The 15,626-nt window shown below is 45.8% G+C and overlaps 1 protein-coding gene across 1 annotated transcript in view; it reads right to left on the minus strand.

The window, feature by feature from the left end:
- Nucleotides 1-14,108, minus strand: part of RHEB (Ras homolog, mTORC1 binding) — a 31,169-nt gene extending 17,061 nt beyond the window's left edge. The window contains exon 1 of the mRNA XM_084787787.1: nucleotides 13,707-14,108. Within this exon, the coding sequence (XP_084643913.1) occupies nucleotides 13,707-13,758 (52 nt within the window). The 5' untranslated portion in view covers nucleotides 13,759-14,108. The remainder of the gene's footprint in view (nucleotides 1-13,706) is intronic.
- Between the last annotated feature and the right edge of the window lie 1,518 nt (nucleotides 14,109-15,626).

Consider the following 15,626-nt stretch of genomic DNA (forward strand, 5'->3'; position numbering starts at 1 on the left):
ATCTGCTTGCCTCTGTCTCCTGGATTCCAGGTGGATCACAGACGTAGAAGATCCTTTGATGTGATCTCATCAGAGCAGCCATGTTCTGAATTAAAATTCCTTCACATATTCATATACTTATTTAAAGTTAAATACCTTAAATTTACATATATGCACACAGTATTTCAATCGTATTCATCTCCTCCCACCATCTAACCTCTCCTTCACCTCTCAATTTAAAAACAAAACCCCACGTAGTCCACTTAGTGCTGGTCATATATGCATGGGTATGAGGCCATTCATAAGAGCATGGCCAACCTACCAGGGACTCATAAAAACAAAAACAAGCCATCAGCATCCTATCTGTCTAGGGACAATTTTGTGCCAGTCTTCTCTGACCCATGGTTCTTAAATCTTTCTGTCCTCTCTTTCAGATGTTCCTTGACCCTTGTGGGGACAGAATGTGATACAGATATCCCATTTATGGCTGAATGTTCTAAAGACACTTATTCTCTGCAAATTGCCAACTTGTCAAAAGACACTCCATTTAAAAAATACACTTCTTAGCTGGGTGCAATGGTGTACGCCTGTAACCTCAGCAGAGGCAGGCTGATCTCTTTGAGTTCGAGGCCAGCCTGGTCTACAAACTGAGTCCAGGACAGCCAAGGTTACAGAGAGAAACCCCGTCTGGAAAAAACCAAAAACCAAAACCAATCCAAACAAAAAACACACTTCTTGTTGCACATTCTGAAGTCCTCATGTGTACTCTAATGAGAAAAGTTAACCCGCTACAGTAACAAGTCATTCGGGTAAATGCAGATAACGTAGTCTAGCCAAAATACCAGCAAAGAACAGTCAATTACTGTCTTCCTTCATAGTTAGCTGAGTAAAAGAATTTAAACCTTACTCTTTAGGGCATTAATTGAATTTCTCCTTCAGGCTGGCCCCTGGAGAAAAGGTATTATTCATTAAGAGAAATGGGGCTCTGAGCAGTTGGGTCTCCCTTGGGTCTCTCCTCCCCTGGACTTTCCTCCTAAGAGGGAGATCACTAATTACTGAAACCAAGACAGGAAGGAAGGTTACACTTAGCTGTTCTGCTGTCTTATTAGAAAGCAGAACAGCCAGGCAGTGGTGGCACACGCATTTAATCCCAGCACTCGGGAGGCAGTAGCAGGTGGATCGCTGTGAGTTCAAGGCCCAAAAATACAAAAACAGCAGAACACTAGACAACAGTCAGTGAAATCTTTGCCCCTCAACACAGAGCAGGCATCCTTGTAAATAAAACACAACTGCTGTGTTCAAGTGCTCTCGGCCCTGCTTCTGTACCTTAGCGTCAGAGACGCCTCTGAAACAGTAGTTCAGCTCTGGTGGAAAAGTCAAGTTGTGTGCTCTTCCCTCTGCTATGCATTCACTTCATCTACACTCCCAGTCTCAGCAGCTATAGTCACAAGTGCTTCTGTAGCCAAGGCTGGCTCGCGTGCTAACCAAGTTTTGTTCCCCTTCTCCTACTAGCCGTATCTCTCTATAGTTCCAAGCTTGGGAACATTTCATCCTTCAATAACCCTTTAAGATCTCTGTAAAGGAAGCCTGCTAGTAACTGGCTTGAGCCACTCAAAGCCCAAGGGGGCACACTCCTTGAGTGTTTGAGGTAGGAGGGGCACACAGACAGAACAAGTCACAGACCACAGGAACCAAGTTCCCTACTAGAGATATAAGGTAGGGAGAGATAAAGGCTGATGAGAAAATAAAGACGGCGATAATCTGGAGGAAGCAGGAAATACCCAAACATTATGAACTTCAATTTACATTCCTAGACAAATGAAGACTCCATTAATGAGACAAAACATCGTGGTGGTCACTGATGGTTAAGTCACTCAGAAGACACAGCTCTGGCTATGCCTGTGAGGGTCCTTTAGAGTTAGCTGAGGATGTACCATCCACCCTGCACGTGTGCAGCACCATCTCATGGGATTGGGTCCTGAGTGAGGAGAACAGGGCCAAGCGGCACTGAGCACGGACACTCATCTCTCTGCCTCCTGACTACAGATCATGTGACCAGCTGTCTCACATCCTCTTCCAGGACAGACTGTGTCCTTCAATTGTGAGGCAAAATAAACCCTTCTTTCTTCAAGTTGCTTTTTGTCAGGTATTTGGTCACAGAAACAAGGATAACAACTAATACCATTAGCCATCAAAATTATTAGAACAGATTAAATGAACCTATAACTCTGCCAAAAACTAAAAAGCAAGCAAAACCCAAAAACAACCCCCACAAACTGAGTTTCCAACACAATTATCAAAACCATTGCTTTTTTGTTGTTGTTTTAAAAACTTATGAAAAAACAGCTAGCTATGGTGTTACACTCCTTTAATCTCAGCACTCAGGAGTGCTGAGAAGTGAATTTCTGAGTTTGAGGCCAGTCTGGTCTACAGAGTTGAGTTTCAGGACAGTCAATAATATATAGAAACCCTGTCTCGAAGCACTGTGTAATCTCAATACTGGAGAGGCAAAGGCAGGCCGACGGCTGGGGCTTGCTGGGTAGCTGGCCCACCCAGTCTATCTGGTGAGTTTTAGGTGAGTGAGAGACCCTTTCTTAAATAGATGACAAGGTGCGTGAGGCTGGCCTCTCTGAGGCTCACAGACATTTTTGTTTGTTTGTTTTTCGAGACAGGGTTTCTCTGTGTAGCCTTGACTGTCCTGGACTCTCTTTGTAGACCAGGCTGGCCTCGAACTCATAGCGATTCTCTCTACCTCCCAAGTGCTGGGATTAAAGGTGTGAGCCACCACCGCCTGGCTTGACAAGCATCTTCTGAAATAAATTCTTTAATCCCAGCAGTCGGGAGGCAGAGGCAGGTGGATCGCTGTGAGTTTGGCCAGCCTGGTTTACAAAGTGAGTCCAGGACAGCTAAGGCTGTCTGGAAAAACCTAAATAAATAAATAAATAAATAAATAAATAAATAAATAAATATCTTTGCCTAGCACCTAATAGTAAAAGCATATCAATGTGAGTTTCTAGGAAAAATGGAATAATTTTGGCAAATTTCCACAGAGCAAAACAAACAAAAGACAACCCATTGTGACAATCATCCTCCATTTCCAGGACTCCAGGCACTTTATATCACAGCACCACCATTAGTGGAAGCTCAAAGGGAGGCGGATAGAACACTGATGAGGAATAAGATGTAAAACATTCTGATTTCAGAACTTTTTTTCCCTTTTTATGACGACCCCCCCCCACACACACACACAGGGTTTCTTTGTCCTTGGCTGGCCTGGGCTTTGTAGACCAGGCTGGCCTCTAAATCATGAGCCTTTGCCTCCCTGAGTGCTGGAATTAAAGGCGTGTGCCACCATGTCCGGCTTTCAGAAACATTTTAATTAGAGAAATACAACAGTGGGGTGAAAGCTTAGGATCTGAATTTAAGATTATGGTATAAAAGTTAAATTCTGTCAGGCATGGTGGAACACGCCTGTAAGCCCAGCACGAGGGAGGCAGGTCTCATTGAGTTCAAGGCCAGACTTGTCTACAGAGGGAGTCCAGGACAGCCAGTACTACAAGAGAAACACTCTGTTAAAAAAAAAAAGAATACAAAACAAAACAAAAAATGAAAGAGAGGGGGAGGGAGAGAGGGAGAGAGAGAGAGGGAGGGAGAGAGAGAAATTTAAGTTATGTTCTTTGGGCTTCAAAATATGGCTTCATATATAAAGCATAGCACCCACCACATAGTCAATACATGGTTATTAAATTCTATTACAGTATTCCCTGAGTCAGCTAATCTTTTCCCCAAATTATGATCAATACAACTTGAGAAGGGGGGAAAGTTTGTATTCCAGGAACTTCCAGCTATCAAGACATGAGTAGTATTGGTATAAGACAAGCATTAGAGTCAACAAATGAAGAGTATAGAAAAAGATCCATACACAGGTACGACCAACTGACTTTTGGCAGACATGCAAAAGATGTCAAGGAAGAAAGTACAGTATTTTCAAAACATGGTGCTCAAACAACTGGGCATTCATAAGGACACACACACACAGATAAAAAGTCAGAGAGACACAGAGAAACCCTAGCTATACCTAGTTGTTATTCTATCTTTAAAAAAGCATATGATCAAAAACAGATAATAAACTTAAATGTAAGATGAAAACTATGAAACATAGACATACAAGAAAATCTTTGTGACATAAGTTGAGGGAAATTTTTCTTATAAAAGCACAACCCACAAGATTTTTAAAAAGGAAATAAATTTGATTTCTTTTGTTTTGTTTTTCTCAGTGTAGCCTTGGCTATCCTGGACTCACTTTGTAGACCAGGCTGGCCTTGGGAAATAAATTTGAATTTATCAAAATTAAGAACTGTGAGGCAGCTTTCAGAAGGTCGTAAGGAAATCATAAGGAACTATACTATTAACTATATACCTAAAAATGCATATAGTACATGTGAGTCAGTGTATAAATAAACATATAGATCTTAAGTTTCCCCACCTGAGCTGACAATGCTGCCCCAAAGATTCATAGAGCAGCTAACAAAAACCCCAATACCAGGTACTCTGGGAGCCCTTTTTAAAGTCCGCAGGCCCCAAGCTGGATCTAACCTGAAGGCCTCCTCCCTGAAGACTATCATTCATGGTACCAAAAGGCACCTTGAAAGCTTCCAAGAAGGAAAGTAACCAGCCTAGCTATGATTACACTCGTGTATCATCCCAACTGAGTGTACCTGTGTGTGGATTTTCTCCTTGACTCTTTGCTTGTTGAATCTAATGCCTGTCTTATACCAGTAAGACTCTTGTCCTGATAGCTGTCGGATCCTGGTAGGCTCTTTTTAAAGTTTTTTTTTGAGACAGGGACTCTGTGTCATAGATTTGAAGAGCAGGCTGGCCTTGAACTCACAGAGACCCACCTGCCTGCCTCCTGAGTATTGGGATTAAAGGTGTGATTTATATTTTAAAACCCAGCCAAATAGGGGTTTCCAAGACAGGGCTCAGGAGGCAGAGGAGCCTTCATGAAGCCAGTTTACCCACATTCCATCACTAGGACCTACATGATGGAAAAAACCGAAATCCTTAGGTTATCCCCTGGCCTCTACACACACACACACCATGGCGACTGCAGATACATATGTATGTATACACGTGCACACACTTTTAAAATATTCCTGCTAAATATCAGCTAGATATATTTATATAAAAGATATAACTTAGAAAAGTATTAACAGCAAAAGCAAATATTTACATCCTGAGTACAAAAGATTTATTATGCCATCATGTAGATGACACCAAATTAACTTGGAAAAAATAAAATTATTTAAAAATGTATGTTTTCAAATCCATCAGGAGTCTTTCTACAGCCAAGTACAACAAAGAGAAATGGTAGGCTGGGTTCATTACAGAGTGTTATCACAGTTAAGAAACAGGGTTGTCAGGACACTTGGGAACTCACTGCATCAAGAACCCATCACAGGAAAATGCAACGGCTAGCACATTCCTGTTCTGAACTAATACCAAGTTAGATTTTCAGTTTCCAGCCAGGTACAGTAGTACCAGCATGTCTTTAATCCCAGCACTCAGGAGGGAGGGGCAGGTGGATCTCTAGTGTTTGAGGTTAGATTGGTCTATGTAGTGAGTTCCAGGACAACCAGGGCTATGTCAAGAGACATAAAATAAAAAATAAAAGAAAATCCCCATGCACTACAGTGTTGGAGTAATCTTTTTGCACACTGTGTAAAGGCAAGTCTGTACTAGCAGATAGCTACAGTGTCGGATCTTCGTATTGTTATTCATATGGCTCATCACCTGCTTTATAGTAGTCTGTAAACATACACCTTCCTCACTAGTCAATTAGTTAAATAAACATCTGCTTGCAAATAGCTGAGGCAAAAGAAGGGGGGGGGGAGAGGCTTGGAACTTCCAGGCAGAGAAAGAATTGAGAGGTAGGAAGATGGCCAGTGTGACACTGAGAGGGACAGGTGTCAGGACTGAATGAGAGAAGGGCAACAGGCCACATGGTGGGTTGGTTAATTAAGTTACATGAGCTAGCTGTGAGGTAGCCCAAGCTAAGGCCTAAACTGTAATAAAAATTAATAAATCTGTGTTTTTATGTAAATGGGGGTGGGTCCAAGAAAGTCCAGCAATACTACAGTGAACTTGAGAATCCCAAGAAAAACCTGCAACTTTGAAATGTAGTAACAAAATTCAAAGCTCTTTGTACTTTGTGTTATCAATGAAGCAATTCATGCGGCATAAAAGTACCAAGCAGAAGCAAGTTGTGGTGGCGCATGCCTTTAATCCCAGCACTCTAGGGAGGCAGATCGCTGTGAGTTTGAGGCCAGCCTGGTCTACAAAGCGAGTCTAGGACAGCCAGGGCTACACACAAAGAAATCCTGTCTTGGAAAAACTAAAAAAGTAACAAGCAGTTTACCTCAGTAAGACGGACTAAGAAATTCTGAGAGCACTTTATTAAGTGTTAGAGTTAATATGACACTTTGTAACAAACCAAAGATTTCACAATGTTTCCCACCATAAAAACCATGACCAGGGGCTGGAGAGATGGCTACCAGTGGTTAAGAGCACTGCCTGTTCTTCCAAAGGACCAGGGTTCAATTCCCAGCAACCACATGGCAGCTCACAACTATCTGCAACTCCAAGATCTTACACCCTCACACCAACACACACAAATTAAAATTAAATATTTTTTAAAAACCATGACCAAATTCAGTTTCCACTTAGTGAACAATCCACTTATGGACGATATTGGACAATATTAGGTCATTATTTTGTACCTCAATTAAGAAAAACACTGCACATGAATAACTTCCTGTACTACAACAGGTAGAGGCAGCTGGCTCTCATTTGTGATACAGCTGCTGTTTTTATTTATGTAGCTTCCCCAGCTTTCAGCGAGGCCTGTAGTTATAAAAAGCATGTTTTAGCATACTGGCTGCATGCTGCCACCGGCAATTTTATTTAATCTTTGGAAACTTCACTACTACCAAGTACAAAGACAACAACACATGCAATGTGCATCACAAGAGGTCAAGGGCGCTGCATACAGTTCCTTTGGCAACTTGCTGCTTACCCTCGGCGTGAAGGACTTTCTAAGGTTCCTTTGAGGCCCTGCATCTTGTGCCCGCCTTCCCAGCTTCACGTCTTCCGCTCGCCTCATTATGCTTCACCACCCCCGCTTCCCTCCGTTCTCAATCATGCCAAGATCTTTCCTGCCTCACTCAGTCCTCCCCGCCTCTTACAGCACTGGAGGGTCTCTCCTAGGCGGCTCTTAGACATGCCCTTGCCAATGGTACACACAATGCACCTACTTTTGATTCAACTTTATACAACAGTGAGTAGCAAGATCCCATGCTGTGCATTTCTGGAACCTTCTTCAAGACTCATAAGATGGAAACATCATCAAGTCAGCCACTGCATTATGCTCACATTTGTACAAAAGATGCAAATGTAATGCGAATGCCCGTGTGGGCACCCCTCAGCAGGAACCAAGACAGCAGACACAAACCAAGTGGTGAATCATTTTATTCTCTAGCACCACATCCTCACAGAGGAAAAAGAAGCCATTTTCACTTACCAACGTTCTTAAGGACACATTAAGAGTGATTAAGTATACTGGGTCTTGACCCTTGCACAGTTTTTTTAGCATTCTCCAAGAGGGCCAACAAGATGGCACAACAGGGAAAGGTGTCTAGAGACCCACAACAAAGTGGAAGGAAATTGACTCCTGATAAAAATTGTTTGACCCTGACTAGGAGCCATGGCAGGTGTATTGCCACACACAGTAATTAAAAAACAAACAACCCTCCCCCCAAACAAAAAACCTTCTGTACGATGAAAATGCAATGTCTGAATAAGCACTTCTGCTACACACAGAAATACGATTGTCTCCAAGACAGGCACAGGGTAACTGAGAGACATCTGGACCAGCTACTTTTAATCACATCTTTTTACTTAGAATAACAACAATTATTAGTTCAAATCCAGCAGATTAAAGAAGACATTAAAGAAACAAGATCTCAGCGGGCACAACAGTATCCATGCAATTTCGGCAATTGGAGGCACACTCAGGGAGGTTTACTGAAAGTTGTAAGCAGCCTGAGCTAAGACCCTATTTCCCCTGTCCTCTCATCGTTCTAGATGGGAAAGGAGCTCACCAATGTTGGAGGACCCTGCTGTTTGAGGGTGCAGTTCTCCCAATCCACATAGCCTTTCTGAGGTTGGTGCTGGATGGACTCCCTCTCCCCAGCAGGGCCTCCTCCTCTGCCTGACCTCATCTTTAGGCACAGATGCCCCTAACCACCTCTGATATATGGCCTTTGACACAGCTACCTGCTAGCTCTCCCCTCCCTGTGCCTATAGGATTATTAGGTACTGTGTTCCCTTTAATTTGACAGGAGTGTGCTGCCAAATGCAAATCACGCATCCTTGGAATTCCTAGTTCCAACCAATTACGTACACCTATCCTGCGGGCCCCCTACCCACTCCCCAAGGACTTGTTCACCCTAAATGAAGTTGATCCATCTCTCTGAAGTGGCTCCAGAGGCTATTCCATCATGCTCTCGGCCTTCCCTTTCTGCTCCTCCTGCCCCATGGGCTAGTGGCCAACAGCCCCCGCCCCCTCAAGAGGAGAACCACACACCAAGTAAAAACTAGTTGCACAAATGTCAAATTACAACTATCAAGGAAGAACGCATGATTTGACACCTCCCCCCATTCCTTTTTAGTGGTACTGGCAATTAACATAGGGCCTAGAACATGCAAGGCAGATGCTCTTCCAATGAGCTATGTTCCTGGCCTGTTTTTTTTCTGGAGGTACAGGTGAGGTGGGTGGAGGGGTTGCGCAGCCTTGAATTTACGGTCTTTCTCCCTTAGACTCCCTAGACTTCCAGCCCCTAGGCTAGAAAGTTAAAAAAAAAAAAGTTTGTAGATTAAAAAGTATTTTTAATGTATATGGGAGTTTTGCCTACATGTGGATGCTGAGACCTGAGTTTGCCCGGTTCCCTTTACATTAGACCTCACTGTTCTGAAGTGTTTATACCTGACTGATGCTGTGTTGTGGCACTTAGGTCACTGGTGCACTGTCACACAGATTATCCATGTGTTGGTACACTTAATTTGTAGACTTGCTGTTAAAAGCTTTTCTAGGAGCTGGAACATTGTCCTGGGTTCCAGGTCCCAGCATCCACCTGCAGCTCACAGGCTGTAACTCCAGTTCAAGGGGATTCAGTGCCCCTTACTCCTCAGGCAGCACACACATACAATACACAAGCATTCATGCAGACACAACATCCATATACATTAAAAATACTTTTAGTCTACAAAAAAAATTTTTAAACACCTTTCCAAGGTGGGACTGTAGACTGCATACAGTACCAACCTAAGACTAACCAGTGACAAGGGCCAGTGAGATGGCTCGGGGCATAAAGATGCTTTCTGACAAACTTATCCCCAGGACCCACATGCTTGAAAAAGAGAACCAACTTCCAAATGTATCCTATGTACATTACCTGCCTATCTCAAATAAATATAATTACAAAAAACACTATTGGTTACTACTTAACAGAAGTTTGGTGAGCACCAAAAATACACTATTAAAAACTGTTTTCAGCTGATGGTGGCACACACATTTAATCCCAGCACTTAGGAGGCAGAGGCAAGTAGATCTCTGAATTTGGGGCTAGCCTGGTCTACGAAGCGAGTTCCAGGACAGTCAGGGCTACACAGAGAAACCCTGTCTTGAAATATCAAAATCAACCAACCACCACCACCAACAACAACAACAACCCCGCCCCCCCCCCCACTACCTGTTTTTAACTATTCATCTACTAAGGCTAATTTTCGCCTCATACTGGAATGAAATTAGGAGCAGATGAAAACTCACTGCTTTAAAAAAATTATTAAAAGATTCTTAAGCCAGGCGTGGTGGCGCACGCCTTTAATCCCAGCACTTGGGAGGCAGAGGCAGGCGGATCGCTGTGAGTTCGAGGCCTGCCTGGTCTACAAAGTGAGTCCAGGACAGCCAAGGCTACACAGAGAAACCCTGTCTCAAAAGACCAAAAAAAAAAAAAAAAAAAAAAAAAAGCACTCACACACAAAATAAATCAATCTAAATAAAACAATTCTTTAAATCCGAAAAACACTATCAAAGTCTAGTTGCTTGCCAGGCATGGTGGTTAATGCCTTTAATCCCAGCACTTATGAGACAGAGGCAGGCGGATCTCTGTGAGTTCAAGGCCAGCTTGGTCTACAAAGTGAGTCCACGACAGCCAGGGCTCCACTGTCTTGAAAAACCAAAAAGGTGTGCAGCACCACCACTGCCCGGCTTAAGCCACAATTTCTTAAACGACACATTCTGAAGGCACCCACTGAACTTCTTTTGAGTGTGGTATACTCGTGTGTACAGGTGTGCATGGGCACGTGCAGAGGCCAAAGAGAGGTCAGGTGTTCTATCATTCTCCACCTTACTCCCTTGAGACAGGGTCTTGCACTGAAACTGAAGTCTAGACAGGCAGGTGGCCAGCAAGCCCCAGGTATCCGGTCTCTGTCCCTACCAGCACACTGCCTTGCGGTCCTGGGCCTCACAGTTGCACAGAAAGCACCCTACTCACTGAGTTATCTTCTCAGCCTTCACATTTCTTAAACAGATCATGTCAGGACAGGATCATTTAATGCAACAGAGTCCAATACACTTGTGTTCAATTGAGAACAATCAAACATGTCACGTTACCTTACTCTATGAAGAATCCCAACAGCACTGGTCACACTCTGACAAGGCAACTCATCTACTCTTGCTGAACTGCCAGTCACCAAACCACGGCCGTTCATCTGATAAACTTCTGCAATCCTGTGAGCCCATTCCTCCTAGCGCCATTAAAAGGATTACACACAGCTGCGTGTGGCGGTGCACCTTTAATCCCAGCACTCGGGAGGCAGAGGCCGTTGTGAGTTCAAGGCCAGCCTGGTCTACAAAGTGAGTCTAAGACAGCCAAGGCTACACAGAGAAACCCTGTCTCAAAAGAAAAAAAGAAAAGGATTACAGATGACAATTAAGCTTTTGGAAGATGATCTAATGACAAACTAGATTACCAACGCTGTGACAGATATTCCAGAGAGAGTGGCTCCTCACTTAGCACTCACTGGAGTACTAAGGCCTCCACAGCTATAGAACAGCAATGTACCCAAGGAAGCCGCTACATATGGCCACACCAAAATAAACAAAGGATCTCCCTAAAAGCTAGACTGAATTACTGGTGACACTGAGGTGACATGTCCTTAAAAGGTTCCCTGCTGCAAATACCCAGAAAATACTGTAGGAGCGAAGCTGTCCAGATTTTAAACCCTTTTGGTAGGTTTATCAATGTTTGAAAGCAAAACAAATAAAACAATCACATTTAAGGTTTCGCTGAAGGCAAACTTATCAAGAAGCAGAGCCAAGCAGTCTAGTCAAAATGTCAAACAGCATTTAATCAAGAACTACTCTGTGCTATATCACCAATCAACACAACTGCCTAGACACACACACACACACACACACACACACACACACACACACACACACACACTAACACACTCTCTCTCTCTCTCTCTCTCTCTCTCTCTCTCTCTCACTGAAATTTCTATCTATACTTTGGCACCAAACACAGAGATCTCTCTAAGTTCTGAGAAGTCTGAACAGTGGGCAATTCCCGGAAGAGTGGCTAGTTCGTGCAATCAAGCTGGCAAAAGGCCAACCCCACTCCTCTGCAAAGAATCCAGAAACTATAAAATATTTCTGTTCACATGAAAGCAAACTAAAGTCAAATGTAACACTGGGAGTAACACAGCCTCTCCAAAGTATCTTTTACTTTAATCATTGCACTTGAGAGAAAAAAAAACTATGGAGAAAACAAAAACTGTAGGATGTGGAAATATGACATGGGCTGGGGGCACAGTAATTAGGTCTACACTCCTGTGTTCCTCTGCAGCCTAGCACCGCACTAACAAACAGCATCCTTGAATGAACATTGGTGAAGAAAAGGCTAGCTCATCTATCCTAGCTCTGGTGGGGCTTTCACAGGAAACCCAGTCTGGGCTATACAGTGGGTCCAGACCACCTCAGTTTACATAAGACCTTGCCTTAAACAATCAGTATGACTTTCTATTCGACAGAAGTTCTTTAGCAAAGTAGACAAAAGACTAGACTTATTTAATTTCAGGAGAATAAAGCCCACATCTTTAAAATATTCTTTTGTCTTGAAAATAGGTAACCCGGCTACTTGAGACTTACGCCTTGCTCATTCAGGATCACTATAGCCCTCTGTGTATTTATCTGATTAGAGGGTGCTCAGGTTATGTCATGGTCCCATTATCCAAATTTGGAGGGAATTCAGAAAACGGACAACAGCATGGTGATCCGGACAACCAGCAATGGTTCCATATTGGTGTTTAGTACATGGTCTCTTAGACTCTGAAAGCTCAGTTTTGTACATGTTAACTCTAGGGTTGCAATTGCTAAGGAAATCACCTCTTTTTCAAAATGAATCCCTCAGTTAGTACTACACTATGCAGGAGTTGGTAACCTTTCTACTCCAGGCACCTCTATCTCACACTCACTCACCTTCCCTAAGGTTTTCTACAGCTCTAGAAAGGAGACATGGTGAACGTATGAGTAAGCAGGCCCAGACTGTTGGTCAACAAGCACAGACCATGGCACCAGCAGTGAAAAGCAGGGGTGAGAAAGCAGAATGGAAGGTCTAACGGGGAGTCCACGCAGCGGGGAAGGCTTTCCTGAGGCAGTTACAGCACGTCAGCCTTCCCACCTGCCGCTTCCTTCATCACTCCTCAGTGGTCCCTCTGTCAAGTGCACATTTTCCGGAGACAATTACATCTTTCAAACAGCACTTAAAGATGAACGTGATAGTCCCAGGTTTCATCAAAGACAATAAAGCCTCGCCCTGCAGCATGGCTAAGTTCAAACGTCCTATTTCACAGGATGGACTGAATACTAGCCCGTCTTCACACCTAGTCCACTCCCCGCCCCACCCAGGCCCACCTCTCTTCGGCAAATAAGGTGACAGCTAGGAGAAGCTTCAAATGTATGTCAATCGCTTGGTGATGGTGTTGGGAAAACAAAAGGACTTTTGAGTTACTTTAACAGCCTGGTTCCGAGTGGCCTGGCCTTATTTCTCCTCAAAGGGAAAAAATTAGGACACTGGGGGTTCGGAGATGTCTTTCTCGCCTTTCGGATGCTGGCCGCCAGCAGCTACCTAGCGGGTCTCTGAGGGGCTCAGTCTAGGTTTCTTCGAGACGAAAACTTGCCCTCTGTGGCCAAAGCTCTTGTTTTCTCGTTTTCTTTAAAAGGTTTAACTTCTCTACAGATGGAAAGGTCACAAAGGAGAGGTTTCCTTTGTTGAAATGCCCGGGGCTTGTTGAATTGGGGGAGCGGGTGGGGAAAAGACGGTGTTCAGAGAAGGCGGGACAGATGCGGGGACCCGACTAGGTGGCTCCGGGCCGCAGGATTCCGGTACTGTGACCGAGGGCACAGGTCCCGGGCGCCACGGCCCGCGGCCCCCGCCACCTGTCCGCCGCGCCCGAGGACAGGAGAAGGCGCCGCCGCCTCCACTCAAAATGGAGGTTATGAAACGCGCGCCACCAGCCCGCCACATGGCCGCGCCGCCACAAACTTCGCGGGCCCGGCCGCGTCCTGGGGCTGAGACCCGGGCACCGCGGGCGCCGCCACTCACCCACAGACCGGTAGCCCAGGATGGCGATCTTCCGGGACTTGGACTGCGGCATCTCGACGGCCTTCTCAGCCCCGGCCCAACCACATCAACCGCGGCGGCGGCGGCTCCTCCGGCTCAGGCTATCGGCGGCGGGTGCGCCGGGGGAACGCGGCATACAGAGCGCGGCGGCGGGCGCGGCTGCCACTCGCTCGCTCGCTCAACCGCCCGGAACCGACCGCGCGGGCCCTCCCCCCACAACACACCCACGTGACCGCGCGCGGCCGCGTCAGCACCGCCTCCCGCCGCCGCCTCCCGGCCCGGAACGCGCGGGGGTGCGTCGGGGGAACGTTTTACTTTAAAGGGAAAAAGCGGAGACGCCCCAAGGCCCCCGGAAAAGTCACGACCGAAACTCGCTGCGTCATGACCCTCCCACCTACTTCCGCCGCTTTTTAATTACGACAGTCCTGCCCGAGCGCTGACTGGACGGCCGCGCGATGACGCAATGGAAACTCCGTCTCCTATTGGGGAGTAGGAGGGGGTGGAGCCGAGGAGCGGGGCAGCGCCTCGGGGAGCTAAAAATATATTCTGTCTGCGTTTGCTCCGCTGGGCGCCTGCGTGGTCTAAAAGTGTGGTCCTGCCGAGGGTTGGGTGGATGGGCGGGTTGGCGAGCGGGGAGGGACGGAGGGAGGGGGGGTAGGAGAGAAGGAAGGCAGCCCCCCCAGTGATTGGCTGATATGGAGCGTGGGGGCGGAACCAGCGGCGAGAAGCGCCGTGATTGGTGAAGTGACGAGCCGTTGGCCGACTTGCGCCTGCCGGCCCTTAAAAGGCGCGAGGCGCGTGGCCCCAGCCGGCTGCCTGTAGGTTGGCTGTCACCTCTCTTGGTTCTTGTTTATACTTTAAATTACCGTCCTGCTATGTTAGCGTTAGCCTGTGCTTAATGTGGGTAGTGACTAAGCTTTATTCGTGGCTGAGGGACTGTGGGAAGAATGGCATCTGTACAGCTTCCGAATGTCAGAAATTCCATTAAAAGCCGCGCGAGCTGCCCAGTCCTGGTGCGGACTGAAGGCGACGCGCCGGGCGGGCAGCGCGCGCCTCGCGTGGAAAGGCGCACGCGTGGGAGCCCCGCTGTCAGATCAACGCGTCTTTTCACACTGAACGCTCGAGAGGTTATTTCTGGAGAAACGTGAAAGTCAGCCATTGTCAAGATCCCTGAGAAAAAGCGGGAGGCTTCGCTATCCTGTGTGGGCGAGCCACGCCTGAAAAGGGAAGGCTGGCATATTTTCGACAAAAGGCGTCGGGAGGGAGCTCTTGTCTCCGGAGAGCTAGAGTTGAGACGACCTCATTGAAGAGCAGGAAGGAAAGCCAGTCTCTAGGCCTCGTTCATGGATGCCCCAGGTTAAAAGCTAGGCGTGGAAATGAAGATTCCAACAGAGAACATTATGCCTGTCTTTCATCTTTTCTTCTTGATAGCCTTGTTTTCAGGGTCTTATCGTACAGGCTGGCCTGGAATCTTTTAGTTTTTTGACACAGGGTTTCTCTGTGTAGCCCTGGCTGTTCTGGAATTACTCTGTAGACCAGGCTGGCCTCGAACTCACAGCGATCTGCCTGCCTCTGCCTCGCGAGTGCTGGGATTAAAGGCTATCCTGCTACCGTGATCTTCTGATTCTTCTTTACCCATGTGCTTCCAAATTACCAACTTCCAGTTACCAGCTTCCAAACCATGTTTATTCAGAGCTAAGGACTGGGCCCAGGATGTCCATTAGGCAAGTACTCAGACGACTGAGCTACAATTGCCTTCCTCCTAGCACCATTTTAAGTATTTAAAAATAGACTCGGGTAAATGTATATTTATCAGATGCCCCAATCCACCAGTATTCTTGAACCCATAGCATTAAATTCGTTGATGAATGTAACTTAGCTTAATTTTATTTTATTTTATTT

Source organism: Acomys minous (genome assembly GCF_964271855.1).
Source record: "Acomys minous genome assembly, chromosome: 6".
Classification (NCBI taxonomy): Eukaryota; Metazoa; Chordata; class Mammalia; order Rodentia; family Muridae; genus Acomys; species Acomys minous.